Source organism: Aspergillus ibericus, assembly GCF_003184845.1.
Source record: "Aspergillus ibericus CBS 121593 unplaced genomic scaffold BO80scaffold_29, whole genome shotgun sequence".
Lineage (NCBI taxonomy): Eukaryota > Fungi > Ascomycota > Eurotiomycetes > Eurotiales > Aspergillaceae > Aspergillus > Aspergillus ibericus.
Genome location: NW_020292127.1, coordinates 62,831 through 87,780, shown reverse-complemented (window position 1 = coordinate 87,780; position 24,950 = coordinate 62,831). Strand labels below are relative to the sequence as shown.

The following is a 24,950-nucleotide window of genomic DNA, read 5'->3' as shown; positions in this document are numbered from 1 at the left end:
TGCATGCAAGTGGAATAGATATGATACTATGTTTGGTGCTATAGTCTCGAGAATTGTTTATCAGTGCTCGTCAGTCACCAGTCGATGGTATTCTAAGTGATTGACAAGGAAACCCTCATTTGGACAGTCATCCTAGCATAGAAGAATGATCTAAAGGAGTCGTTGCTTTTATGCTATGATTTAAACCCCCTCACTATACATAGGACTATCGACAATACTACACAACCAATCCCACTGCCTCACTACGGAATCAGAAATAGCAGTATCCCTCGGGCAACTCGTCACCCCCCGGGTGCGCAGCGTGCTTGCCACCCCAGGTCGGCCTGGCGCCAGGCGTCTGGGCCTGGACCTGAGTCTGGAGCGTCGTGGGACGCACCACTCCGGTAGTAGAACCGGGAGCCTGGGGAGTGAACAGCGCCGAGGTGGCCTCGGCAGCGACACCGACCACGCTGGTCGCAGCGGGGACGGAAACAGCCGCGACAGAAGAGACAGCAGGCTCAACAGTAGAGACAGCCGCACCGGAAGGGACAGCTGCAACGGAAGAGACAGCTGCAACGGAAGAGACAGCTGCAACGGAAGAGACAGCTGCAACGGAAGAGACAGCTGCAACGGACTGAGTCGGGACCGACTGGGTAGAAGCAGACGCGCTGGCCGCAACGTGAGTCACGGCAGCAACGGAAGAAGTGGCCACCACAGAGGCAGAACTGCTAGCCTGGGCGGCAGCAGAGCTACCGTTCGGGCTCATGCAAGCAAAACTCATCTTCTTGGTGTACTCGGAGCTGTCGTCGCCGTAGACCGCCTGGGACAGATCCCATTCCATGCTGACGTAGGGCCAGCAGATGCGGCCATCAGACATGGTGACCATGTCACCGGACACGTAGATGTCGGTGCTCTTGAAGGCATCGCCGACCTTGTTGCCCTCAGCATCGACCTGCTGGAAGTAAGTGCCCGCAAATTCACCGCGGCAGCCCATGGCCAGGTAGTCGCAGATGGGATCGGAGATCTCCTCCCAGGTAATCAAGGCCGAGCTGTTGCCAAAGGTGGCGACGTGGGCGTTGGAGCAGTCGTTGGAGCCCGAGGTCACCCAGTTGACCTGGCTGTCGCCAACCTCGGCGCCCACAGTCGACGTAGCCTGAGCGCCGACCTTGGTGTACTTGTCGCTGAACAGAGCGAGGGCGACGTTGCGGGGGTTGGTGCGGTTGCTGACGTGAGTGTAGCCGTCGCCCATCCAGGTGTTCTCGGTCACATCAACAGCGCCGCGGGACACCCAGGCGAAGATGTAACGAGAGCTATCGGCGAAGCGGGCCAGACCACTGTAACTGCCAGACATGCCACCCATGGGCTCGCCGGAAGCCCCGTTGGTGGTGTTCTCATTGGAGATCTTGACCCCGTCGTTGGTCATGCCTTGGGTCTGGGTGTTCAGCCAGATGGCACCCTGGTCCTCGGCACAGATACTGGCGTAAGGCGGCTCGTCGGCAGCCTCAAAGGCGATACCGGTGTTGTGGCTGCAGCCCCAGGAGCTGGAGGCACCCGAGATGGTGACCAGGGTACCGTTGTCGGCCACATATTCAATGCTATCGCCGTAGTGGCCGGACGCATACCCCGAGTAATCGGTGACGACAAAGTAGGCACCGTACAGACCAGCGCTCTCGGAGTAGACCAGGTCACCGTTCATGTCAGGGGCGGCGGAGAGACCGTCCGAGGCGTGGACATCCGGGCCACCCAGCCAGGTCTTCCAGGTCTGCTCGCCGTTGGTGTAGCGGTGGAGGACGGGGACGGGGGTGTCGCTGGGAGGAGCGTTGGTGGTGCCGGAGGGCATGGCCTCGTTGGTCAACAGAGCGAAGCCATCATTGTGGGCGATGAGACCACCAGCTGACATTGTTAATGGGGGGCTAGACATCATGACACATTGACACTGTACGTACCTTCCTGGCCACCGCTGACAGTGACGGTGGTGCCCGTGGCCTCAAAGGTGGTAGGGTCGAGCTGCTCGACGTGCACGTCAGTCCCGCTGGCGTCCAGGTAGGCGAGGTATGCAGTCGATCCATCAGGGGAGACAGCAAATGGAGTACGACGGTGGTGAGGATAGCCGGTCCAGTAGGCAGCCTTGACGGGGTTGAAAGAGCTGTTGAGTGCCAGCACGTCAACATGGGTTTTGAGATTGGCCTCAGTAAGAGCAGCAGAGGCGCCCAGCGCCGCGGAGAGCAAAGAAAGAGCGAAAGACCCACGCATGATGGGGTAGTTGGTCAGCTGTCAGTAAAGAATGTGTCGGCTGCTGTTTTAAACATGGTGGGTGAGGGGGATATATAGAGCCAACCCTGGAGAGGCCTCCACTGGCAGCGCAGATGAAAGTGAGACCCTGATGGGGCGTGGACCCCTGGCTAATGGAACTGGGGTTTCATCTTAATCGCCGCGAGGGTCTCGATCTTCACCGCCCGACGGAGCAGCCAAAAGGGTCTGCCGATAGGGCTATATGACAGCTGCTATACTCTGCCACCACGCAAAGGATTTGATGGCCACATGGCCGGCAAGTAGGCAACAGTCTCTGCAGTCTGCACCGTGAAAACCCAATGGCCCACCCATGAGACAGACACGAGTCAAGGCCGCATACGCCCGCATGCTGGGCGGCGGGACGTGAAACAGGGCGGTCGGTCTCCGGACGAGTTCCGGTCGAGCTTCACGGTGAACCATAGTTGCAGTCCGATCATATAGGCTGCTTGCCCCACCAGGTCATCTGCGTTCGTCAATAGGCAGCCCAAACCCTTACCATTGAGGTACGCCTTACGGCCGGTGAATCTACAAAAGAGTAACTATCCGGTCAACGTAATCTTCTACATCGGACTAGCTATTCCAGGATGATCATATCGTCGGGATCCGCTGCCCGTCGGCCTCCCCGCCGACCTCCCGGACCAGCAGGCTCCGGTCGGGCGGCGGCACCGGCTCTTGGGAGAGGTACCACTGCTTATGGAATTCGTTGAGAGGAATCGGCGTATCCACGGCATAATACCGCTGCATCGTATGGACACACGGGACGCCGAACGTCGTGGTGGTGACCCCGGTGCAGGGCTGGATGCGGGGCTTGTAGGGCGATTCCGGCAGATATTCTCGCAGGATCTTGAACGCCCTGTTCAACGCATGCCCCGATACGTGCTGCAACACGTCCCGGAACAGCGGGATCATCAGATGAGTCGCCCGCCGCTTTTTCTCGTCCTCGAGCTCCTGCTGCGCTTCGGTATATTGCTTGACCAGCATGCGCTCGATCGTTCTGATGGCCTTGGACATGTCATTGGTCGAGGTCTCCAGCTCGCGCTTGATCATCCGGTAGGGCGCGTCCGTCCGCGGGGTGGCCACCTGGCCAAAATGGGTGTAGGTATCCGTGTAACAGCGCAGAAAGCGGGTGCGGACGACCGGCCCCAGCCATTCGGTCTCCAGATAGGTCACCAGGGGTTCATAGGCCGGTCCTGGATACTGACCCTTGAAATTCGCCCATTGGTCCGAGAATTCCTGCGTGGTGGGAGCCCAGACCACGTCCGTCCAGGACTTCAACATTTCCTTCCACCGCCGGTCGACCTCGTCCGTGTACTCCTTATTGGTGACGGGTGTCCCATCATTCGTCAGGGGCGGGTTCGCACGGAGGTGTTGATGGATGGCAACTTTGGCATACTTCAGGATCTCCTTGTTGATCCGCGTGATGCAGTGCACTACCTTGACCTCCGGCCAGACGGTCTGACTGGCGTTGATCAAACTCTCGTCTTTCTCCGTGAGGACCGTCAGCGGGGGCGGCAGCCCCAATCGCGTGTAAATCTCCGCCAACCCTTCTAAAATGAAACGGTATGAAGCCTCCCGCTTGTCCGAGATGAACCCCAAGCCGATGAAGAAGGGTTGGTTGCGAGCGCTGATCCCGGTGATACTGAGCAACGACATGTTATAGCGGGCCAACTTGAACGAGCAATCCAGGGCGAGAAAGTATGGATTCCTCGCGAGCATCTGCGCGGCCGACACGTGGGAGCAGAAGATGGCGGGCCCGTGGGCACCCTGCTCCGCGGAATATCGCCGGCACCACTCATTCTCGGACAGGGCCGCGACCAGACCCTCGATCGGGGTGCGACCACCCAGCAGCCCCAAGTCCAGCCGATGGCGGAGATTGTAGATGTCGCGGGCCCGGATAGGAGTGTTGGGATCTTGGAATTCGAGGATGGAGATGATCTGTCGGGGCGGGAGGCTCTGATGCAGCATGGCGGCGATCTGGTTGTGATGGCGCTTCAATGCGGCACGGCGAAAGGAGGGGAGGGACGAGGCGGAGGCGCCGCCATGGTTATGGGAGGGATCATGGACGATCAGCCGCCATTCGCCAAACGTCTTGTAGAAGCGAATGCCGGCCTTGAAGGGACAGCCGATGCGGCGGGAACGCGTCTTGCGGGCGCCGGTGGAATGGCTGGCGGTGGCCATGCCCCGATCGCAAGACACATCCACGGCCTGGACCTCGCCAGTCTGGCGATCGGGACGCGACCGACGCTTCACGACGGCGAAACCATTATTTTGTGCGAAGCCTTGGAGCGATTGCCAGGCGGCGTCGAGGGAGGGGAAGCGTTGCAGAGGCGGCGGAGGGGGGATGGGTTCGTTGGAGCCTTCGGAGTCGGACTCCTGGTCGGAAATCGCGCCGTCGCGGAGTTCGGAGGGATCGAGGGGAAGATCCAGCAGGGAATCGAGAGCGTCCTCCATTACTGGACTGCGGATGGTGGGGGGGAGACTTGGTCGCGTTCGAAGAGGGGGTGCAGCTCGGCCAGAAGGGAGGTGCATCTTGCGGCAGCTTGACGCTACCCGCGGAACGTCTCGGCCCGATCGCTGATCCTCTCCAGGCTATCAGGCTATCAGGCTATCAGGCAGACGGGCAATAAGGCAATAAGGCAATAAGGCACCGTAGCACCCACGGGGTCGGCATTCTTATTTCCGATCACTGGATAGCATCCACACTCCACCATCACCTCCGATTCTTATTAACTCGTCTTTTCACTGCTACATCCTCTCATTAGTCCCAATGCGGTAATCTTTGAGAATAGCCTAGCAGCTTTCCCTCAGTATCTGGCTGCAACTCACCGCCACTGCAACTTCAGGGACCAGCACTAGAGTGGATATATATAAGTGACCCTGACCGCATTGCTACTAAATCTGTGTTACTCTGGCTGATGCTTTCTACGTCCGACCCTATCCAGTGCTTTATTCGGCTTATCGATAAGTCTACTATGTCCGACCATACCGTATCGATGAGCAAGAACCTGGTGGATCGTGTGGAATGGCTTGCTGGTCGGGCTCTTAGGCCGAAGAATCGGGAGTATTCTTCTGCTACCAGAAGATCTTGCACATATCGCTTCCCTACAGACGACCATATAGTTATATCTCGCCGAACAACCGCCTCGAGCAATCTGTCATCGGATAACCTTTACTACTCGGGTTCTCCCTATGGTCTGATGGCATCATCTCCATCAACCTCGACCCGGTGAATCTCCGTCAATGCCTGCTGAATCATTTCCTGCGTGCTCTCCCCGGTATGCACCAGACTCGCCGCCCGCAGCCCTTCCTTTCATAGTTGCCACCGATCGAGATCAAAGGCACGGTCCGGCGGATCCTTGACATAGAAGCGTCGTTGATGCCGGCAGTTGTCCAACATCTGCTGGCCCGCATAGATGTACCAGATGCAGGCGGTCCGCACCAGTTCCTCAACCTGCTTATCTTCTTCGAAGGCCTCCCGAAAGGTATACAGACCATAGATCGAAAAATCCATCACATGGATGAATCTTGAGTCATACATTGGCTCGGACGCCGTCGTGACCTGGGCCACAAACCCCACCCGATTCTCCCATTCTCAGAGCTTTGCAGGAGACTGGGGCCCCCAGTAATCTAGACCACAGAGTTAGCAGCAAGAGAGGGACGGAGATAGACGGATTGCCGATGTGGTAAGCTTACCCAGATTCATTTCATCGGAAACATGCACGCCAAATAACGGGAGATCACTCCATTGTTTGAGACCCTCGATCACCGTGGCCTCTTCGCCAGTCCTGGGATCCAGGATGGGAATTCGTTGTAGCTGGACGAGAAACTCCACGAGCTTGGTTTGCTGGGAGGGAGGAACCAGGTCCGTCAGTTCTACCACCACGGTGGAAGTGTAGTAGACATGACTGCTAATCTCTTCCTCATCGCCGGCATTCACATGGATTTGGCTGAGCTGGATGATTTGCTGTACGACCGCGGCTGGCACGGCATTGGGGTTGTCGATCAGCTCCCGGATGATGCGGGTTTCGGGGCGGTCCAAAAAGTCCGGGTGGATGGCCATGCTGGGATGGGAAGGAGAGGACAGGTGTTTGAAAAGGAATGGAGGCGCGTCTGATATAAGCTTGTGGGGGGTCACAAGCTGGTACTAGTACTGCCAGGTAGCGTGCTTCGGCTGTGGTCCGGATCGACCGATCGACGGGGGCCAGATCAACTCAGCCGACAGGGTCCAGCTCGGCCTCATCCGAGAGCTCTTCCTCCCGCACGTCTCACCGAGGCCTCCAACATGAGCTCTTCAGTTCGACATTACTACCTTCGAGCGTTTGGGTCTCACGCTAAAACCTTCTAGGTGTTGGCTAAGGGGCGTTATGTTCGCGTCCTCGTTCGCGGACAAGGCTTCCATCCCGACCGGCCCAACAAAGAAACCGTGCGCCACAGAGTCAGAACCCCTGCTTTATTTGGGCCTAGAGACCAGACAACAACAGATTGAAGTCCTCATAGGCTAATCTGAGACTCCGGCGGCCTCTCCGATAATCAATGACGGCCTCTCAGGCCGCAGCATGCGTTTCAAGGACGTAAACCGCAACGGCAAGACCTGTACAGGGATAGAGGTAATACAATAAAACAAGCCAAAAGATTGAGGACGTGAAAGGAAACGAGGAAGAGTAGCACATGGCAACAGCAACTCTTCACCTCCAGCACAACGCTGTACAAATATCTGTTGGTGTCTGGCGGAGTTTATTCTGGTAGTAAGTGATCTCGGTCATCTGCTCACAGCACCTGTCTGATAAATGGAATCACAGACGGCAGGTAGATGAATGAGAGGTACCAGTGTATCGGATCCACGTATCACATCAAGGGAGTGGCCAACGCGGTGGCAAAGTGCACCAACGTGGATCATGAGACGACTACCAAAGCCACGAGCGCGAGCAAAAGCAGTATTGCTATGCAACTAAGCCCAAGAGCACCGAGGGGAAGTCAGGTAGAACTTCACTACAGACACCGAATAGCACAGGTACTTCAATATTCATTACTGTTGCATAGCGTATGCTTTCAGGAGTTGATCATTATTCATTTCATTCCTATACTCATTACGGTCTGCCCCTCGCCGTCTTCTAGTCTTGGCTTATACCTTGCACTGAGTTGGATCTCCGATGATACTTGCCCAGGCGTAATTCAGTATGTCTTCAAGCCCACTGTGGGTGACTGAGCTGACTCTTCGTCGCCACCAGCAGATCCAACATGGCCAAGGTGGCACCCCCCATAACCTCCAGAACCGCCACATCCGCCGCGAACTCCTTCCCGATCCAATTGCAGAGTTCGACCGCCAACAGGGAATCGACTCGGAAGGTATGCAGCGGCGCGTAAACATCCACCACCGCATCTTCCGGAATCAGACGATACGAGTGGACCATCTTGTCGATGACGGCGCGACGCACAATGTCACGTCCCTCTTGGAGGGAGGACGCCTCCTGAAAGAGCCTTTTGAAATCGATCTGATCATGGCCCGGCACACCCGCGGCCCCAGTGATGTTGTCGAGCTGTAGTCGAGAAAACAGGGGGTGCTCGGCCAGCGTGTTTCCGCGAGGCCCGTCACCCGTCGATCCGGAAATACCAAAGACCAGCTGTGCCGTGTCGGGGGTCAGGAGCGGCTGATTGGGGTTGCAGTAATGGTCGAAAATCCCATAGAATTGTGCGCGGGTGACGGGGGCCAGGGATCCATATCCCAGCACCTTGTCGAGGAACCCGGCAGTCTCGACGAGGATACCGTCGTCGACCATGGGGCCGAGATCCAGCGATATGGCTTTCTGACCGTGAGCCACGCGATAGCGTGCGAGGCTATCCATGTAAGAATTTCCTGCCGCGTAGTTGGACTGCCCCGTCAGTCCGATGATGTTACTGGCGGAGGACAGCATGACAAAGAAGTCCAAATCCCTGGGGAGGTTCATTTCCAGATTCCACGACCCGAGGGCCTTGCATTCAACGGACACCCGCCAATCCTCATGGCTCATCTCGCTGAACATTTGATCCCGCAGGACCATCGATCCCTGCACGCAACCTTTGATCGGAGGCATCGTCTGGGATACATCTTCCATGACCTGCTTCACGGATGCCGCATCCATGACATCGCACGGGGGAGCATGGACACATGCCCCCTGTCGAGCCAGTTCATCTATGAGTTCCAGTGCAGCCTTGGTTTTGGCTCCCGATCGTCCCAGCAGAACCAGATGGCGTGCTCCTCGGTCAACCATCCATCGAGCTATCGACCGACCCAGGCCCCCAAGCCCGCCAGCAATGATGTAGGTCGCGTTGGAATCGAGCTGAAACTGGACCTTGGTGTCTAACACCGTGGGTACCTCAACCATGGCCGTCAGGTCGATGACTGTCTTGCCCATGGCAACCCCATCCTGCAGCGAGCGGAATTTCTCTTCAACGGAGCTTGCATCTTCGACCTGGCAAGGGGACTGAACGCGAAGCTTGTTATCAGCCAGGAGACTCAACGCCGTCTCAACAGCCTCCTTGGCAGCTTCTGGTCGATCACGCATCCACCGCGCACTGTCAAAGTGCGTGAAAGATGTTTGTTTGCCCGACTGGGCGAAAGAAAGACTGGCGTTGGATGGACTGCCGAGCTGTATCACCAGACCATAAGGGGCCACACAGTCCCAGGAAGCTTGCTGGATCTCTCCACCCAGAATATTGATGACCACATCGATGCCCCGGCCGTGGGTAGTTTTCATGACATCCCGGGCAAAGCTGGTATCGCGGCTGTAGAAGATGCGATCGGCGGGGACTTTGTACTCATCGATGAGGAACTGTTTCTTTTCCCTGGTGCTTACGGTGGTATAGACCTTAGCCCCGAGGTACTGAGCGATCTGGATGCCTGCCTGGCCTGTGCCGCCTGCCCCCGCGTGAATTAGGACGCTTTGGCTCGACCGAAGACGGCCCGACCAACGAGGAGGATGCCATGCGACTGGTGACGGCGGGGAGCCATGCACATCCTGAGGTTGCTCCGGGGAAGATTCTCGTGGACCACCAATTTTCTGTGTATTGATAGCCGGTCCTGTTTCTAGATTTCCTATGTTCGAAGCCACTTGCGATTCGCATCGTTATTTCATCCTGTGTAGGAGAGATCATAATCTGTAGCGTGTAACCCGGAGTGACCCATCATCGATGCGTGTATTGATCCTTTCATCAGTCAGCGGAAGGAGTGCAGTCGGCCCAAGGGGTATCTACCGGGTTCACGTCAGGCCACGTCTCGGGACCACTCTTGCCGATCCCCGACGCTTTAGGTGTATTTTCCGTGTATCGAGCTTGTATCAGGGACACTAGTTCACCCCGAAACCGCTAGCCCCCAGCCGCCGGGCGTTAGCAACGGTTAGCCCACGTTAGCCAGGATTGGCGCTGTTAGTGCAGACGGGCCACCCATCGCGCGCCTTGGCTAGCTTACGAGTGCTGTCCAAGCCGCCTGGACTGTTTGGCCCCCAAATTCACGGCCAGGCCCACCTGCTGGTCCATTGCTTATTGGTGTGATGCCGCATTCCGCGACTTGACAGCACGCCCTGAGGGGGTAGATCGAAACTAGATAGCTTGAGATGTCTAGATTCTGCCTCACCCTAGTAATAACAGGCCATTTCCGCTAGCAGGGTCCCTGCCCTGGCCCTCCCACTCATGTCAATTACCCCGCTCCTAGGCTATCTTGTGAGTTGTGAGGGCGTCCCACCCACCCGCATGTTGGAGCCTGGAGGTTTCTGTCAGCCCAGCAAGGTTCCAGGGCTAGGTAATCACGTGGCCTACCCAAGCTTATATCAGACCCCGCGAGTCTTACCCCCTGATATATGGTGGCTTCACGTCCAGTAGCGATTGCGATTATCCGTATTCCGGGTTCACCACCCGCTCATTCCCTACCATGGCCGCCACCAACACCTCGGAGTTCAATCCTCGGACCCAACTGGTCCCGCACATCGTCGATCATTATGCCACCATCAAGCCCGAGGCCATCTACGCCGAGTATCCCGTGTCGCTCATGACCTACGAGGACGGCTACCGACCCATTACGTTCAAGGCATTTGCCAATGCTGTCAATGGCATCGCCTGGTGGCTCGTGGAAAAGCTTGGCCGCGGGGACGGCGAGATTCTGGCCTATGTGGGACCGAATGATCTCCGGTACCCGGCCTTGGTGCTGGGCGCCGTCAAAGCGGGATACCGCGTAAGTGATACCAAGGAGATGTCGAATTCTCGGCAACTCTTCCCTGAACTCTAGCAGGAAATATTGACTAATCTGAATAGATGTTTCTGACATCCCCCCGCAACAGCGTGGCCGCTCACAGCAGCCTGTTGCAACGGCTCAACTGCACCAAGCTGGTCGCGCCAGTGCCGCGTCCACCCCCCGTCACAGCCATCCTGGAGGCACAGACGCTGGACGTTCTCGATGTCCCCAGTGTGGATGACTTGATCAACACGGAGTATCCGCATTTCGAGTTCACCAAGACTTATCCCGAGGCGGCCAGGGAGACACTGGCGGTGATGTAAGTGACTTCCCGCAATGCAATCATACATTTGATCCTGACCAACAGACACACCTCGGGGTCTACGGGCATCCCCAAGCCGATCTTCTGGACCCATGACACCGCCTGCAAACACATGCATATGACGGCCTTGGATCCGCCAGAGGGTTTCGAAAATCAGCACCAATGGTTGTTTGGTAAGCGGATCTTCTTGGTTCCGCCTCCTTTTCACGTAAGCGATTCCCTGAAGAAATCGATCCGTCTCGATGCAATCTAATCATCGATAGGCCGCCGGTCTGGCATATTCGCTATTCATCACCATCCCCGTCGGCACAACCGTCATCTTTCCCGCATCTGCCGGGCTTCCCACGGCCGCCGCACTGGTGGAAGCGAGAAAAAAGACACACATCGACGTTCTCCTCGGCGTGCCATCCATCATCCAGGAACTATCACAAAGCCCCGAGCTGCTCGACTACTGCAGCCAGCACATGGAGCGCTTGGTGTATTGTGGAGGCGATCTCCCCCAGCCCATCGGCGACACGGTCGCAGCCAAGATCCCCCTGATGAATCTGTATGGCGCCTCGGAAGTAGGCATGATCAGCTCGGTTCACTCCAAAACCAACCGCGATCCTCGCACAGATTGGCGGTATATCAATATCAACCCCCGGATGGGCGCTGAGCTGCGCCACGTCGCCGACGGGGAGTACGAGCTCGTCGTGGTCCGCAACCCCGAGTTCGAAGCCCACCAGTTCTCGTTTACTGTCTTCCCGGATCGACAGGAGTATCATACCAGTGATCTGTTTGTTCGGCATCCCGACCCGAACAAGCCCGATCTGTGGCGCTGGAGTGCCCGGGCCGACGATGTGATTGTGTTTCTCAATGGCGAGAAGACCAACCCGGTGTCGATGGAGCAACACATTGCCGCATCTAACCCGGAGGTCACGGCCGCGTTGGTGGCCGGCGCGCGCCGCTTCCAGGCCTCGTTGCTGGTGGAGCTGGGCGACAAGGACTTGAATGCGACCGAACGCGCCGCCATGATCGAGAAACTCTGGCCCAGCATTGAAGAGGCCAATGCGGTGTGTCCGGCCCATGCGCGCGTCGCCAAGACCCATATCTTGTTCACCAAGCCCGACAAGCCGATGCTGCGCGCGGGCAAGGGCACCATTCAACGAGCTGGTACCTTGGTCCTGTATGGGCCCGAGCTGGATGCCCTGTATGCCGATGCGGATCAATTGACGCAGGTCGACAGTGAAGCGTCTGGTCCCGGCCGTGTGGATGATCCTCAGGTTCTCTCGGATTATATCCGACAGTCGCTGATGGAGATTACGGGCTGGAACCCGGACCAGCTCACCGACACGGAGAATTTCTTCCATCTCGGTCTGGACTCTCTGCAGGCGATCACCGCCACGCGGACATTCCGACGAGGCCTTGCTCTGCCGGAATTCAGCCCGAACCTGATCTATCTCCATCCCAGTGTGACCGAACTGACCGAGGCGGTGCGGCGCACGCAGCAACACCAGGAGGCGTCGGCCGAGGCCACGAAGCAAGCCCAGCTGCAACAGCGCGACCAGCTGCTCCAGGAGTTCACGGCGCAAATCACCTCCCACGAACCCACCAGCCCCTCTGTGCCCACCTCCCACACCGTCATCCTCACCGGCTCCACCGGTAACCTAGGCACCTACATCCTCAACGCCCTCCTGAAAACCCCATCGGTAACCCACGTACACTGCCTGAACCGCAACGACAACGCCGCCGACGTCCAGCGTCAAAAGAGCGCGGCCTACTCCTTGAACCGAGATCTCTCTCGCATCAGCTTCTGGACCGCCGACCTCTCCCAGCCCGACTTCAACCTCCCATCCGACATCCTCCAAACCCTACAAACCACCACCACCCTCATCATCCACAACGCCTGGGCCGTCAACTTCAACCTCTCCCTCCCCTCCTTCAAACCCAACCTCGCCAGCGTCATCAACCTCATCAACTTCAGCGCCCAGGCCACCCACTCCCCGCACCTCTTCTTCATCTCCTCCATCAGCTCCACCATGGGCCACCGCACCGACTCCGGACTCACCCCGGAGACCGTCATCCAGACCACCACCCCCGCTCCCAACGGCTACGCAGAGAGCAAGTACCTCGCCGAACACCTCCTCGACCACGCCGCCCGCCAGAGCCACATCCGTGCTTCGTTCGCGCGCGTGGGGCAGGTGGCCGGGGCCGTGCGTTCCCCGGGGCTCTGGAACAAGGCGGAGTGGTTCCCGAGTCTCGTCCTCAGCTCGCTCCACGTCGGTGCCCTACCGGATACGTTCGGTCCGGCCCTCGATCGCATCGATTGGATCCCGATTGATTTGTTGGCTGAGGTGCTCGTCGAGTTGGCACTGGATGACCACAAACCAGCGGAGGGAGCAGTGAACGTATACCACCCCGTGAACCTCCACCCCCTCACCTGGGAGACCATCCGACCGGTGGTATCAGCCGCCCTGTCCAAGGGATCCGGGACGACGATCGCGACGGTCCCCTTCCGGGAATGGGTGCAGCGCGTGCGGTCGGATATCGAGACCGTCGGTGCGGGGCCGAAGTTGTCCGAGGGGGAACTGCAGGCGGTGCTGGCGCGGAATCCGGCGGGGAAGTTGTTGGAGTTTTTTGAGGGGATTATGGCGCAGACGGGGCGGGAGAATGTTCTTGATACGACGGGGACGGAGGGGTTGAGTGAGCGGTTGCGCGGGGTGGAGGCGGTACAGGCGGAGTGGGTTGAGAAATGGGTGGGGGAGTGGCTTGGTTGAGAAGTGGATATAGATCCCTCTGGTAGAAGCATGTCTGGGGCTATGGGTAGATGCAAGTGACCAATGTACGGAATCGTACGCTGTTATAGATCCTAGCTGTATACTAGACAAGTGTCGCAAAGTACTCCGTAGATCGTAATTTTCTATATGACCACCAGGCCCATTAAACACCCGATGAACCATACCCATCTTTCCGACCCAAGACAGCCGTATACAGGTTCGATCCCCAGTGAGTTAGACACCGCAGGGAGGATGGACATGCCCTCCCTGCACCACTGAGGGGGAAATACAAACCAAGTGAGAAGAAAGGCAAAGCCAGACTCCGAATATACGATTGAGAAGTCTCTAGTATCTCTCCGCCTGAATATGAGCATGAGCATCATGGGATGGTTGTTGTAGTTGTATTTTTTTATCCTTTGGGATTGGGGTACTAGATTTTTGTATGTGGGGGGTGTTGTGCATTGATTAAAGGCGAGCAGAGAATTAAGCAGTAATGGTTGGCGGCCTCCTTATATAGCAATAAATTGTCGAAAAAGCATCCGCATCATTGGTCTAGTGGTAGAATTCATCGTTGCCATCGATGAGGCCCGTGTTCGATTCACGGATGATGCAGTCTCTTTTTTCTATCTCCAATCACCCGCTGTGTGGTGCACATCTCTCACAAAACACAGCATAAAACCCCGTGCGAATCTCTCTTTTTAACCAGCAATTGCCTAATAGCTCAGTGGCGAGGTGTCTCTTCGCTCGACCGGTGACGGCAGTATGCGCAGGTTCGATTCCCGGTGAGGGCGCCCGGTTGACGGCCCAGCCTCCCTCCCCTCATCGGATTCGACGTGCGAGAACATTTCAGTTGCTGCCCCTTCTGAAATGTCCTCCACAGCCTGACATACAGGTACCACAGTCAGTGAAGGAACCGGGACTCGTCCAGGTTATCGCAGTTGCCCTTGTTGGCCAGCATTGTAATTTTGTCCTTGGAAAAAAAGATTTTTGTTTCCGTGTTGTGCATACATGCTGGATTAGTAATGTGCTACTATGCACGTTATGTATCATCGTCGCCTCAATCCAGCAGGACAACTCTTGAAACTCAACATTATTTGACCAAGTGCAAATATGGTGGGTGCTTCATCAGTTGACAATCCGTCTCAAGGCCTGTTACGCCGTGGGGTGTTGAACATCATTGAACTAATGGATAGGTGTGAGGCTTCAGCCCCTCACATGACTCACCTCTTGCGTGAATGGGGTTTATAAGGGATGCGCACTTTAAGCAAGTGGCTTAGAGTTCTAGTCTTTTGCCAGATAGCCTAGTTAGTAGCAACTAGAGCGGATCGTGACAATAGGGCTGCTCACGATATATTTTCTCGGCCGTGCAAGGAACAGCACAAGCGAAGAGCGGAAGCCGAAACCAAACCAGAGAAATCGTATGGTGCAATCGTCAATGAATCAGCGGCGAAATCGCAATTAATGTGAGATAAATGATAGACACCTATGTGCAGGTATAGAATTGTGGGACTTTCTATGGTCGCAAGGGACTCCATCATGAGTTTCCCGCATGGATCTTACAGAGTACTGAGCGAAACAAATGAGTAGGCCCCATATCATTTCTCACCTTTTATATATGCAACTTCAAAATCACCTCGACCGCTGTACTCCCCGAGTTCAATTACCTACATCGGCCCTTCCCCTCTTTTCCCATTTCTTCTATTCCAAACCAATCAGACCGTCCCGGGCAGAAAGCAATCAACTCCAATACCCCAATTGCCTCATTCCACTCAACCCCTTCCAGGCCACTAGCCTCCCTCCTCAACGGTCTACAATCTCAGCTGAATAAACTAATGCATCCATGCCTAAATCCCCGAGTGCAATCTCCGGACCGCAGTGGATACCTGGATACCTCCCACCCTAGAAAGTCGACAGTAGACACTAGATAGATAGCGCGTTCTTGACCCGTACTAACCGATCATTTCCCTCCCCTCGATTCCTGCACCATCAGCTAACCACCAACTCCAACAACTCCCTGATCCGATGAACAGGATCATAAGAAAAAGCGGGGTAACCTCCGAGGAGGTAATATCCGGGGCGAGCGACACCCACCAACCAACTAACCAACCCAGACGAACCAAAACTGAATCAAATCCAGTGGACAAGCAAACAAACAGCGATGATGGTATGCACGCACATCCCTCGGAGATGACCCCGTCCACCAAGCCGCATCACATGCCAAAGTCAAAGCTTCTGTCAAGCAAGCTGCACTGCACTGCACTGCAGCTGCAGCCGAGACACTCCGCTTCGTCTGGACTAGACTAGACTACGTAGACTAGTGTCGACCCGCGGACATGAGCATGGGTACTGGGTAGGTGGTTAGCGCTGACGGTGCGGGTTGCGTGCGGGTTGCCTGTTTGGGAGGTGAGTCATATATATATATATATAATATAATATATACCCTGGTCGGGGCTCGTGGTAGTTTGATGAGGGTCGGAGATTACTGTTGGTGTTAGGGTGGTTTGGGGTTGAGGGAGGTGATAGAGGGCTGGATTGGGGAATTATGTCCTTGATATCGCATTCGTGCCGAGCTGCATGCTTACTAGATGACTAGGAGATGAGTTGATACGCATACTAACTACCCAGACAATCTGTTATCAAAAAATAGTACGATCATACTGCTCTACACCTTCATCATAATCGTCACAACAGAAAATACATCAATCACTCCCCACACCTCCCCACCCCCCTCACCAACTCCTCCACTAACACATCCACCCCCGCCGTATCCCGATCCTCCCGCCCAAACGCCAAAAACATCACATCATCCAAATACCCATGATACTTCAATCCGTGCTCCTTCCACCCGATCGAGGTGATATACATCATCTCCGTCTGATTCATCCCCGCACCATCCCCGTCCTCACTTTCGATTACCTCCATTCCCCGTCCGCGAATCCACACCGGCTTCGTGGAAATGCCGTAAATCTCGAATGGTGCTCGTTGTCGGAAGAGCATCACGTAGGGTTCGTAGACGCTGTGAAACGCCACGAAGCTTTTATGTTGGAAGATGGTGAGAATGACCGTGTTGGAGTCGGTCGGGTGGCAGAGGGGATCTGCCCGTTTACACAACGTCACGGCGAGGGAATTCGTCGCTTGGTGGATGGATTCGTGGTCCGGGTCTTGCAGCGTCGGGAGGTATTGTTGGAGACATTGCTCGTCTGCAGCAGCAGCAGCTGCCGGGGCAAGGTCCGGTCCGACAGACCCGTCGGCAGCCAGCGCGGCAAAGGCCCGCGTGGGCGCCACGTCGTAATGGACGTAAGGTGCGCCGTCGAGATCCCAGAACACGAACCAGTTCTTTTCGACGGCGAGGTACGGGGCCAGGAACGGACGCTGCAGCTCCGTAGCCCGGCGGAAGCCCTGCTCGATGACCACCTCCCGGGCCGGCCAGTCGACCAGGACGCGAAAGTCGAGGATCCATTGTCCGAAGCAGGTCACGGCGCTGTTGGAGCCGTAGATGGTGTAGGGGGCCTCGGGGCCGTAGAAGACGCGGGCATCGTGCGGTCCGATGCTCATGGCGAAAAAGGCCAGGTCCCCCGCGCACAAGGCATTGTCCCCGTCGGTCGCGGCGATGGGGAGGATGAACGGGGGTTGGACGCAGCGGAGGGTCCGGCCATGGTCTTGGAAGACGGCGTTGCAGACGAGTTCGGCGAACCAGACGGAGTCGCGGTCGGCGGTGCGGTTTTCGTGAAGCTGGGCGGTGATGATCCAGGTGTCTGGACGGACGGGGTGCGGGATGATGCTGGGGTTGATGGCGCGGTGGGCGCCAAAGTCGATGTGGAAGTATCGACGATCGGGGGTGGAGAGGGAGGCGATTTCGTGATGCGTGTGGGCGATGGCCTGGGAGATGGCCGTGTCGGGGATGAGAGTGAGGGGATCGAGGTCGACGGGGAGCTCGGATTGGGCCTCCACGGTGATGGCGCGGTAGAGGTAGTGGAAAGTGACGAGGGTCAGCAGGAGCAGGCCCACGAGAGGCACGAGGCGCAGCCACCGGGCAAGCATGAGCATGGTTGGGGGACGCTGTGGGAGCCCCCGGGCGTCCAGAGTTTTGTCAGGTTGCCGGGACGGGGCAGATTAATTAGGGTTGCATCCGAGGTTGACCCAGGGGAGAGACTCATGTCGATCCCACGGTTGGCCTCGATGCAGCATGTGACTCTTCTTCTTCTCTGGACCGTGGACAGTCCCCGCCGTGAAAAAAGCTCACCCGCCAGGGGCTCAGGCATCAGTGGCTCCGGCTGTCGACGGCGCGGCGCTATCAAGCTGCTAGTGACGACTAACGCCTTAGTGGCATCCATCACGGTGATGAGCAGCGGCCCCTGCGCAGGGCCCAACAAATGAACAAAAGAAACCATTTACAGCCAGAAAGCAAAACTGAGACATTCATTTCGGAGACACCTGGTTATCCTCTTTAGCTACACGTCATCGCCCGTCGGTACAGCCACTGCGCCAACCGCACACTCGGCTCATCGATCACCTTGGTGACGATTTCCGCCAACCACAGCGTCGTCGGCAACAGGATCAGTTGGGTCGCCAGGAAGCTGACCTCCAGCCCCAGCGGTCCCGTGCGGGGAAGCGGCAATCGATCGACCCAGCCGGGACAATTGGTCGCATGCGACTCGCGCACCCAGCCCACCGCCGCGTACAGCCGGTCCCCCAACACCCACAGCACCGGCCCATGCACCAGGTAGAACGCGAACGAGATCCGGCCCAGGTACTGGTTGAAGGACGTCTCGAAGAACCGCTTCAGCCAGGGCATCCGCGCAATGGCCGTCACCAGGAAGGTCGCCGCCCAGAACAGATAGAACCACTTGTAGTCGAACACCGCCTGGGGCTTCAGGAAGGACAGATAGTACCACCCCGGCGATTCCCGGAGCACCTGGACGTCCCACGTTCGCGACGGGACCCCCCCCAGGTAAATACTGACGCAGAACAGCACGTAGATGATGCCCTCCTGGAACGGTTCCAGCATGAGGAAGACATCGGGGAGGTTATCCCGCGCCGCCAGGAGATCCAGGTCGCAGAGCAGCATGCCGGCGATGAACAGCGCCCCAAACCAGCCGTCGGCGATGTAGAGAAAGTAGACGATCAATCCGACCTCCCCCCACAGGCGCATGTTGCGCCGACATCGGGAGAACGCCAGCAGGGCGGTGTAGACGATGATGGATCCGCGGAATTCGACCGGGATCGACCACGAGTGGAAGTTATACGTGAACCAGGGCTCGCCGCCGCCGCGGAAGATGAAGCTGAAGTTCTTGAACTCGGTATACCAGTTCCACAGCTCGGCGCCGTAGCTGTCCTTCAACTCGGGGGTCGCTCGGATGCGGAACAGATGGAGAAAGGTCATGTAGACCAGGGTCGTGGCGATGACGGGGAGGTGGAGTCGCAACCACCGGCGGAAGAGGGCAGAGGCCAGATTGTCCCCCAACTGAAGATATTCGCTCGCCTGGATCAGCGCCAGCGGTTTGGCGGACAACACATATCCGGACAGCACAAAAAAGACACTAACGGCAAAGTGACCCCCGGAGAAGAAGGTGCGCACCCCCGGAAAGGCCACCAGGTAGTGCTGCTTCTCATACCCATACGCATTTTCGAAGATGCGCTCGGCGCCCATGCCATCGTGCGCCCACAACTCATGGTGCCCCCAATACACCAGGAAGGCCGCAAACCCACGCAACCCATCCAAATACGCCGTGCGCCGGGCCTTCCCCGAGGCCGGATTTTTTTCGGACCGGGCCAGAAAGGAAGGCAACAGCAGGTCAAACCAGCGGGTTTTGGCTGAGGGCCCCCCCGCGAGGGGCAGCGCGGGTTTGTCAAGGGCTGGGGACAGAGAGCGAACGGGCATCGTGACGAGTCGGCTAACGCGTCGTCAGGACGGATTCCCACTGTCTCACACCGGCTGCTGAGCGGCGATATTTGAGGGAAAGGACTGACCGCGGCCAGATTGCCCGAACTCCGATGGGGCCAGATCGGCGGCCCTGGTTCAGCTCGTCAATTTCCTGGCCAGAAGCACATGCATCGGGGACATTGCCCATCCGGAGCACACTGGAGCCCGCCACCCGAGGCTACTTGCCTTCACCCCAGGATTTCGCAATGGATCGTCGGGCGTGAGATAAGCCTCGACCCAATCGTCTTGTCAGGCACGGCTGCTCGGGGCCCGCGAGTCGGACCCTAGTGAAGCTAAGACGCGTAGTGCACGCACGCCGGTGGAGCTCGTAATCTGGCCCGCGGACCCATTGCCCTGAATTGCCCTGGATGCTCTGAATCCTCTGAATCCCGGCCGTAGGTGCTGCGGGGAGAGCTGGCGGTGCGGCCGGGCTCATAAACATGCTCGTCTGGCGCCCCCGATCTGACCCTGACCTGACCCTGACCCTGACCCCCCTCCTCCCCTCCTGGGTTCAGCCGTGACCATGCAGATGAAGACTCCCATGCCCGGCGTCTGCCTCCCCCGACACGTTCGCCGGGTGGTTCCGGTGTTTCTGGCCGTCTTTTGTCTGGTCTTCTATCTCTCCATTACCGGCACCTTTGGGGAGCTGCGCGGTGGCCTGCCGCGGACCCCCAGCAAGTGCAAATTCTTTCCCCGCAAGATCTGGCAGTCGTGGAAGGTCAATCCGTTTGAGTTTGAAGAGCGCGACTTGACCGTGGCCCGGAGCTGGACCTCCATCAACCCGGGCTACCGCTACGAGGTGCTCACCGACCAGAACGACCTGCACTACGTCGAGACGAATTTCGGGCCCGATGGCTTCAATCGCCCGGATATCGTCGACACCTACCGCTCCCTCACGGCGAAAATTATCAAGGCCGACCTGCTCCGCTACCTCGTCATGTACGTGGATGGTGGCGTGTACGCCGACATTGACGTCGAAGCCCTCCGGCCTTTAGAGCGGTTCATCCCGGAGCGCTACGACGAACAAGACATGGACCTGATCATCGGGGTGGAAATCGACGAACCCGATTTCAACGACCATGCGATTCTCGGCCAGAAGTCGCAGTCCTTCTGCCAGTGGACCTTCATCAGCAAGCCCCGCCAGCCCGTGATGATGCGACTGGTGGACCACATCCTCGAGTGGCTGCACGACCACTCCGTCAAGCAGGGCAAGCCCATTTCTGACCTCGAGCTCGACTTTGACGACATCATCAGCGGCACCGGCCCATCGGCCTTTACGGGCGCCGTCCTGGCGGAGATGAGCTACCGGACCGGCCAAGAGGTGACGTGGAAAACCTTCCACGACATTCCCGAGTCCAAGCTGGTGGGCGGGATTCTGGTCCTCACCGTGGAGGCGTTTGCCGCCGGCCAGGGGCATTCCGACTCGGGCAACCACAATGCGCGCTCGGCGCTGGTGAAGCATCACTACCATGCGTCCGGGTGGCCGAACAACCACCCGCGATACAACCACCCGGTGTACGGCGAGGTGGAGCAGTGCAATTGGAACAAACAATGTGTGGCGGAGTGGGATGCCAACACGGCGGCCTTTGCGGCCATGTCGCCGGAGGAACAGGCGCAGCAGATCGCTATGAAGCAGGCGTCGGATGCGGAGGCCGCCGAGGCCGCGGCCCTGGCGGATATGAACGAGCTGGATGATTTGGACCTGGGGCTGTCCATCGAGTGAAAAGCATGACTAGAGATAGTCTCGATGAGACTGGGACATGATCTTATGAGTCCCGTCGGAGTACCGGTTTGGGGGGGCTGTTATTGAATTATGGTTATGGCGTATGATGTATGGTTAGAGATGCAGCTGTTTACTTACCCGTCTGGTAGCAATGATGATTGAATCTCATGGCGATCATGGTTTCTCCGAGCCCTTTTTATATATTTCAGTGCATCTTGCTGTGAATTTACTGTGTCTGTAATGGTGAGGTGCCACATCCTGCACAGTTCTATCCTGACAGAGGCTATGCAGTGAATCAGTATCTTGTGACTGAATAGTCAATGTGCAGTAAGCTCTCCCATTCTGCTCCCCTTACTAGCATCCTGCTGAATTGCCCCGTTGTGGAGAGTCAGCAATCTATTTCCCTTTCTTGGCAGCCCTAAGTGGCGGACGGCGGCGCGCCAGTCCAACCCGCCAGCTGCTAGGTAGATAATCTAGAACCGATGAGGCATGCTTTCATCTTTGCTCTTCAGCAATTACGCAAGCTCCAAACTAGTGCCTGCATGCAGGAATAATGCCACCGCGCAAAAAGCAAGCATGCGCCAGTGCATGCGACCGTGCCAAGTCGGGACCTGCTGGCCACGACAAGGTTATTCGATCCCGATCTCGACAGCTGAGGGTAGGATTCTCGCAATTTCAACCTCGCGCAGATACTTGAGACAATTTTCCAGGAAAGATTCCACTGGATCAATCCCGCCGCCATGGATGGTGTTCGGTGAAGAGCAACAGAGCGAAGGAATGTCGCCATCGCCGCCGACCGCGCCCGGCCTATCGAGCCAATCACCGCCCGACAATGGATGTCCGACATCGTCTGCTTAAAGCCGCGATCGCCAGTCCTCCCCCCTCGCACTGCTTCTTGCTTTTTCTTCTCGCTCGTGCCTCAATTTCGGTCAGCGTCATGGATGGCATCGATTCCATCCGAAAGGGCCCCGAGGTCGCCCTCGCGGCCACCCCCGAGACCGGCCCCGCTCTGGCCAAAGTCGGCGATCGCACGCCGCGCATCGTCCAGGATGAAGAGGCCCAGAATCTGCGCAAGGGTCTACAGCAGCGTCATACCCAGATGATCGCCATCGCAGGCGCCATCGTGAGTCCCTCCCACCTCGGCACTTCCCCCGGCGATCACAAAATGTGATGAGATTGAGATGTGATGATTGACTCCCCCCGTGTAACCCAGGGCACCGGCCTCTTCCTAGGGCTCGGCAGCGCCATCCAAACGGGCGGCCCGCTCGGGGCTCTCCTCGGCTACGCCCTCATCGGGCTGGTCGTCTGCGCCGTCCAGATCGCTCTCGGGGAAGTATCGGCCCTCATGCCCGTCACCGGGTCCTTCGTCCGCCACGTCGAGATCCTGGTCGATCCGGCCCTCGGCTTCGCCATCGGCTGGAACGTCGTCTACGGCTGCTTCATGTCCGTCCCCAGCGAGATCTCCGCCGCCGTCGTGCTAATCCAATACTGGACGACCCTCAACACCGCCATCTGGATCACCATCCTGATCGTCCTCTCCGCCGTCGTCTCCCTCCTCTTCATTCGCGTCTACGGCGAACTCGAATTCACCTTCGCCATCCTCAAAATCCTCCTCATCATCGGGATCATCCTCATGGGACTCGTCATCGACCTCGGTGGTGTCGCGGGGACCCCGCGTCTCGGCTTCCACTACTGGAAAGACCCGGGCCCATTCGTCGAATACATCGCCTCGGGATCCTGGGGCCGATTCCTCGGTTTCTGGGCCGTCATGACCAACGCCGTGTACTCGTTCTCGGGGGTGGAAAGTCTCACCATGGCGGCCGCGGAGATGGAGAACCCGCGGCAAAACATCCCCCGAGCCTGTAAACGGGTCTTCGCCCGAGTCACCATCTTCTACTTCATCGCCGTGCTCATCGTCGGGATGATCGTCCCGAGCAACGACCCCCGCTTGGGGGATGAAACCGGCACCGCCACGCAGAGTCCCTTCGTGATTGCCGCCGTAGATGCGGGCATCAACGTCGTCCCATCGATCATCAACGCCGTCGTGCTTACCTCCGCCTGGTCCTCCTCCAATCAAAGTATCCTGTCCGGAACGCGCACGTTATACGGTCTGGCCCTGAAGGGCCACGCCCCGGGGATATTTCTCCGGACGACCAAGCACGGCGTGCCGTATATGTGTGCGGCGTTGCAGATTGCCGTCTCGTGTTTGGCGTATCTGGCGTGCTCGAATGGCGCGTATACCGTGTTTAATTGGTTGTTGGATTTGACGGCCGCCGGGGTGTTGGTGTCGTGGGGGACGATTGCTTTGAATCATATTCGCTTGATGAGGGGGTTTAAGGCGCAGGGGTTGGCGGAGAGTGAGATGCCGTGGCATAATTGGTGGTCGGGTAGGTGTTTTTCTTGGTGGAGTGGAAGGGATGGTGTGGGTTTGGCTGACAGACATGCAGTGTATTCATCGTATTTTGCGCTGGTGATGTGCGTGATTGTGCTGTTCACGGGTGGGTTTCCGGTCTTTACCCATGGCAGTTGGGACGCGTCGTATTTTGTGTCCTCGTATTTGTGAGTACCCTGATACCAGTGGTGAGGGGTGATGTGCTAATGGTGTAGGGATATTCCTCTCGTCTTGGCTTTCTATTTCGGGTATAAATTCTGGAAAAAGACGGAGCTGGTCTCGGTGTATGAGATGCCCTTGGAGCAAGCGTTGCATGAGTCCAGGAGTGATCCGGATAATGTGCCCATTCGGACGAGTAAATGGTCGCGGTGGAACATTTTGTGGGGATGAGGGAGTGTTGTTGGAGACTGCCCTACGTCGGGTTATGGGCGATGACTAGATGATAATAATTATATGATTAAATACGACGTGATGTGCTGAGCAAGTAAACTGGTAATGGCACGTGAAAGACAATACTTAAAATACCCTTTCCACACCTCGATAGCCCAAATGATAGGTTCTGTTACGGTGTGCAGACTGCCTCGAAAAAAGCTAATACTTGCTACCCTCGCACATCCATTCCCGCCCGAATGATAGCGTACTCAGTCATCCTACTCACTATCCGCCGCAATGTACGCATACAACGCTGTCGCCTCTTCATCCCGTTTCTTGTTCAACTCGGAGTCCTCAACAATGTACGCATACAGTGCTGTAGCTTCCTCGTCGCGTTTGTCGAGCTCCGAGTCGGCAGCGATGTAAGCATACAATGCGGTGGCGTCTTCATCACGCTTCTTCTTGTCAAGTTCAGAATCGGCCGCAATGTAGGCATACAGCGCAGTGGCTTCCTCGTCACGCTTGTCGAGTTCGGAGTCGGCTGCAATGTACGCATAGAGAGCCGTGGCGTCGTCGCCTCTCTTGGCTCGAAGAGCGTTCAGGTCTTCTGTTCTGACTCTCAGCGTCATCACGGCAGCTGGAGAATACAAATGGTCAGTCAATGTGAGTTCAGTTGAAAGCTGGAGTGTAAGGGTGGGCATACGCTTCGCGGTAGGTGCGGAGGCCACCATGGGGCCCATCAGGAGGCCGAAGCTGGCCGTGAGGAGGAATGAATACTTCATAGTGAGCTGGCACCTTTTGATCCAAGTAAATGAGTTGGTAGGATGAGGGGTGTCTGGTGAAAGAGGGACAAAGACGTGGAAGGGTATTTATGTGTAGGGATGAGCCTGGGCCATACCTTCGCCCATCTAGCCCATTGATAGACCCCGATGTGATCACCCCTTGTGATACATGGAGCAGCATATCCGGCAGTTCCGACACCTGGGAG

At 57.2% G+C, this 24,950-nt stretch overlaps 9 protein-coding genes and 1 non-coding gene across 10 annotated transcripts; 4 read left to right on the top strand and 6 right to left on the bottom strand.

Moving 5' to 3' along the window:
* Nucleotides 1-101: 101 nt before the first annotated feature.
* Nucleotides 102-2,350, bottom strand: BO80DRAFT_127355 (uncharacterized protein). The gene is made up of 2 exons (XM_025713546.1): nt 1,926-2,350; nt 102-1,872 (listed from the first exon to the last, which is right to left on the bottom strand). The coding sequence occupies exons 1-2, from the start codon at nt 2,230-2,232 to the stop codon at nt 251-253; spliced, it is 1,929 nt and encodes a 642-aa protein (XP_025573599.1). The 5' UTR covers nt 2,233-2,350; the 3' UTR covers nt 102-250.
* A 3,462-nt stretch (nt 2,351-5,812) lies between these two features.
* Nucleotides 5,813-6,526, bottom strand: BO80DRAFT_426564 (uncharacterized protein). Its single transcript, XM_025719800.1, has 2 exons — nt 5,965-6,526; nt 5,813-5,898 (listed from the first exon to the last, which is right to left on the bottom strand). The coding sequence occupies exons 1-2, from the start codon at nt 6,329-6,331 to the stop codon at nt 5,864-5,866; spliced, it is 402 nt and encodes a 133-aa protein (XP_025573598.1). The 5' UTR covers nt 6,332-6,526; the 3' UTR covers nt 5,813-5,863.
* Nucleotides 6,527-7,454: 928 nt separating this feature from the next.
* Nucleotides 7,455-9,998, bottom strand: BO80DRAFT_436151 (MDR/SDR family oxidoreductase; the record flags this gene model as incomplete). Its single annotated transcript, XM_025720944.1, has 3 exons — nt 7,455-9,308; nt 9,716-9,871; nt 9,993-9,998. The coding sequence occupies 3 exons, from the start codon at nt 9,996-9,998 to the stop codon at nt 7,455-7,457; spliced, it is 2,016 nt and encodes a 671-aa protein (XP_025573597.1).
* Nucleotides 9,999-10,174: 176 nt separating this feature from the next.
* BO80DRAFT_477939 (NRPS-like enzyme) lies at nt 10,175-13,634 on the top strand (the record flags this gene model as incomplete). Its single annotated transcript, XM_025723260.1, has 4 exons — nt 10,175-10,474; nt 10,555-10,793; nt 10,842-11,004; nt 11,060-13,634. 4 exons carry the CDS (start codon nt 10,175-10,177, stop codon nt 13,550-13,552), a joined length of 3,195 nt encoding a protein of 1,064 aa, XP_025573596.1. The 3' UTR covers nt 13,553-13,634.
* A 459-nt stretch (nt 13,635-14,093) lies between these two features.
* BO80DRAFT_t205 lies at nt 14,094-14,164 on the top strand. The gene has a single exon. It is a non-coding gene; the product is annotated as a tRNA-Gly (tRNA).
* A 1,702-nt stretch (nt 14,165-15,866) lies between these two features.
* BO80DRAFT_436149 (uncharacterized protein) lies at nt 15,867-17,599 on the bottom strand (the record flags this gene model as incomplete). The annotated part of the gene is made up of 3 exons (XM_025720943.1): nt 15,867-15,944; nt 16,135-16,182; nt 16,286-17,599. 3 exons carry the CDS (start codon nt 17,597-17,599, stop codon nt 15,867-15,869), a joined length of 1,440 nt encoding a protein of 479 aa, XP_025573595.1.
* A 129-nt stretch (nt 17,600-17,728) lies between these two features.
* On the bottom strand, nt 17,729-19,578 carry BO80DRAFT_127284 (acyltransferase family protein). The gene has a single exon (XM_025713545.1). The coding sequence runs from the start codon at nt 19,431-19,433 to the stop codon at nt 18,000-18,002; it is 1,434 nt and encodes a 477-aa protein (XP_025573594.1). The 5' UTR covers nt 19,434-19,578; the 3' UTR covers nt 17,729-17,999.
* Nucleotides 19,579-19,886: 308 nt separating this feature from the next.
* Nucleotides 19,887-21,388, top strand: BO80DRAFT_426561 (glycosyltransferase family 32 protein). The gene has a single exon (XM_025719799.1). It carries the CDS (start codon nt 20,017-20,019, stop codon nt 21,196-21,198), a length of 1,182 nt encoding a protein of 393 aa, XP_025573593.1. The 5' UTR covers nt 19,887-20,016; the 3' UTR covers nt 21,199-21,388.
* Nucleotides 21,389-22,000: 612 nt separating this feature from the next.
* Nucleotides 22,001-24,078, top strand: BO80DRAFT_426560 (arginine permease). The gene is made up of 4 exons (XM_025719798.1): nt 22,001-22,321; nt 22,412-23,585; nt 23,646-23,757; nt 23,806-24,078. The coding sequence occupies exons 1-4, from the start codon at nt 22,031-22,033 to the stop codon at nt 23,978-23,980; spliced, it is 1,752 nt and encodes a 583-aa protein (XP_025573592.1). The 5' UTR covers nt 22,001-22,030; the 3' UTR covers nt 23,981-24,078.
* BO80DRAFT_127242 (uncharacterized protein) lies at nt 23,991-24,824 on the bottom strand. Its single transcript, XM_025713544.1, has 2 exons — nt 24,666-24,824; nt 23,991-24,599 (listed from the first exon to the last, which is right to left on the bottom strand). The coding sequence occupies exons 1-2, from the start codon at nt 24,742-24,744 to the stop codon at nt 24,241-24,243; spliced, it is 438 nt and encodes a 145-aa protein (XP_025573591.1). The 5' UTR covers nt 24,745-24,824; the 3' UTR covers nt 23,991-24,240.
* Between the last annotated feature and the right edge of the window lie 126 nt (nt 24,825-24,950).

What these genes read in the sequence shown, in the direction of transcription:
- BO80DRAFT_127355 (XM_025713546.1), bottom strand. Translation starts at nt 2,232, where the DNA reads ATGCGTGGGTCTTTCGCTCTTTCTTTGCTCTCCGCGGCGCTGGGCGCC. An exon ending in TGTCAGCGGTGGCCAGGAAG is followed by an intron (nt 1,873 to 1,925) that starts GTACGTACAGTG and finishes TAACAATGTCAG; the next exon opens with CTGGTGGTCTCATCGCCCAC.
- BO80DRAFT_426564 (XM_025719800.1), bottom strand. Translation starts at nt 6,331, where the DNA reads ATGGCCATCCACCCGGACTTTTTGGACCGCCCCGAAACCCGCATCATC. An exon ending in TTCCGATGAAATGAATCTGG is followed by an intron (nt 5,899 to 5,964) that starts GTAAGCTTACCA and finishes TCTGTGGTCTAG; the next exon opens with ATTACTGGGGGCCCCAGTCT.
- BO80DRAFT_127284 (XM_025713545.1), bottom strand. Translation starts at nt 19,433, where the DNA reads ATGCCCGTTCGCTCTCTGTCCCCAGCCCTTGACAAACCCGCGCTGCCC.
- BO80DRAFT_426561 (XM_025719799.1), top strand. Translation starts at nt 20,017, where the DNA reads ATGCCCGGCGTCTGCCTCCCCCGACACGTTCGCCGGGTGGTTCCGGTG.
- BO80DRAFT_127242 (XM_025713544.1), bottom strand. Translation starts at nt 24,744, where the DNA reads ATGAAGTATTCATTCCTCCTCACGGCCAGCTTCGGCCTCCTGATGGGC. An exon ending in CTCCGCACCTACCGCGAAGC is followed by an intron (nt 24,600 to 24,665) that starts GTATGCCCACCC and finishes TGTATTCTCCAG; the next exon opens with CTGCCGTGATGACGCTGAGA.
- BO80DRAFT_426560 (XM_025719798.1), top strand. Translation starts at nt 22,031, where the DNA reads ATGGATGTCCGACATCGTCTGCTTAAAGCCGCGATCGCCAGTCCTCCC. An exon ending in TCGCCATCGCAGGCGCCATC is followed by an intron (nt 22,322 to 22,411) that starts GTGAGTCCCTCC and finishes CGTGTAACCCAG; the next exon opens with GGCACCGGCCTCTTCCTAGG. An exon ending in GTGGCATAATTGGTGGTCGG is followed by an intron (nt 23,586 to 23,645) that starts GTAGGTGTTTTT and finishes ACAGACATGCAG; the next exon opens with TGTATTCATCGTATTTTGCG.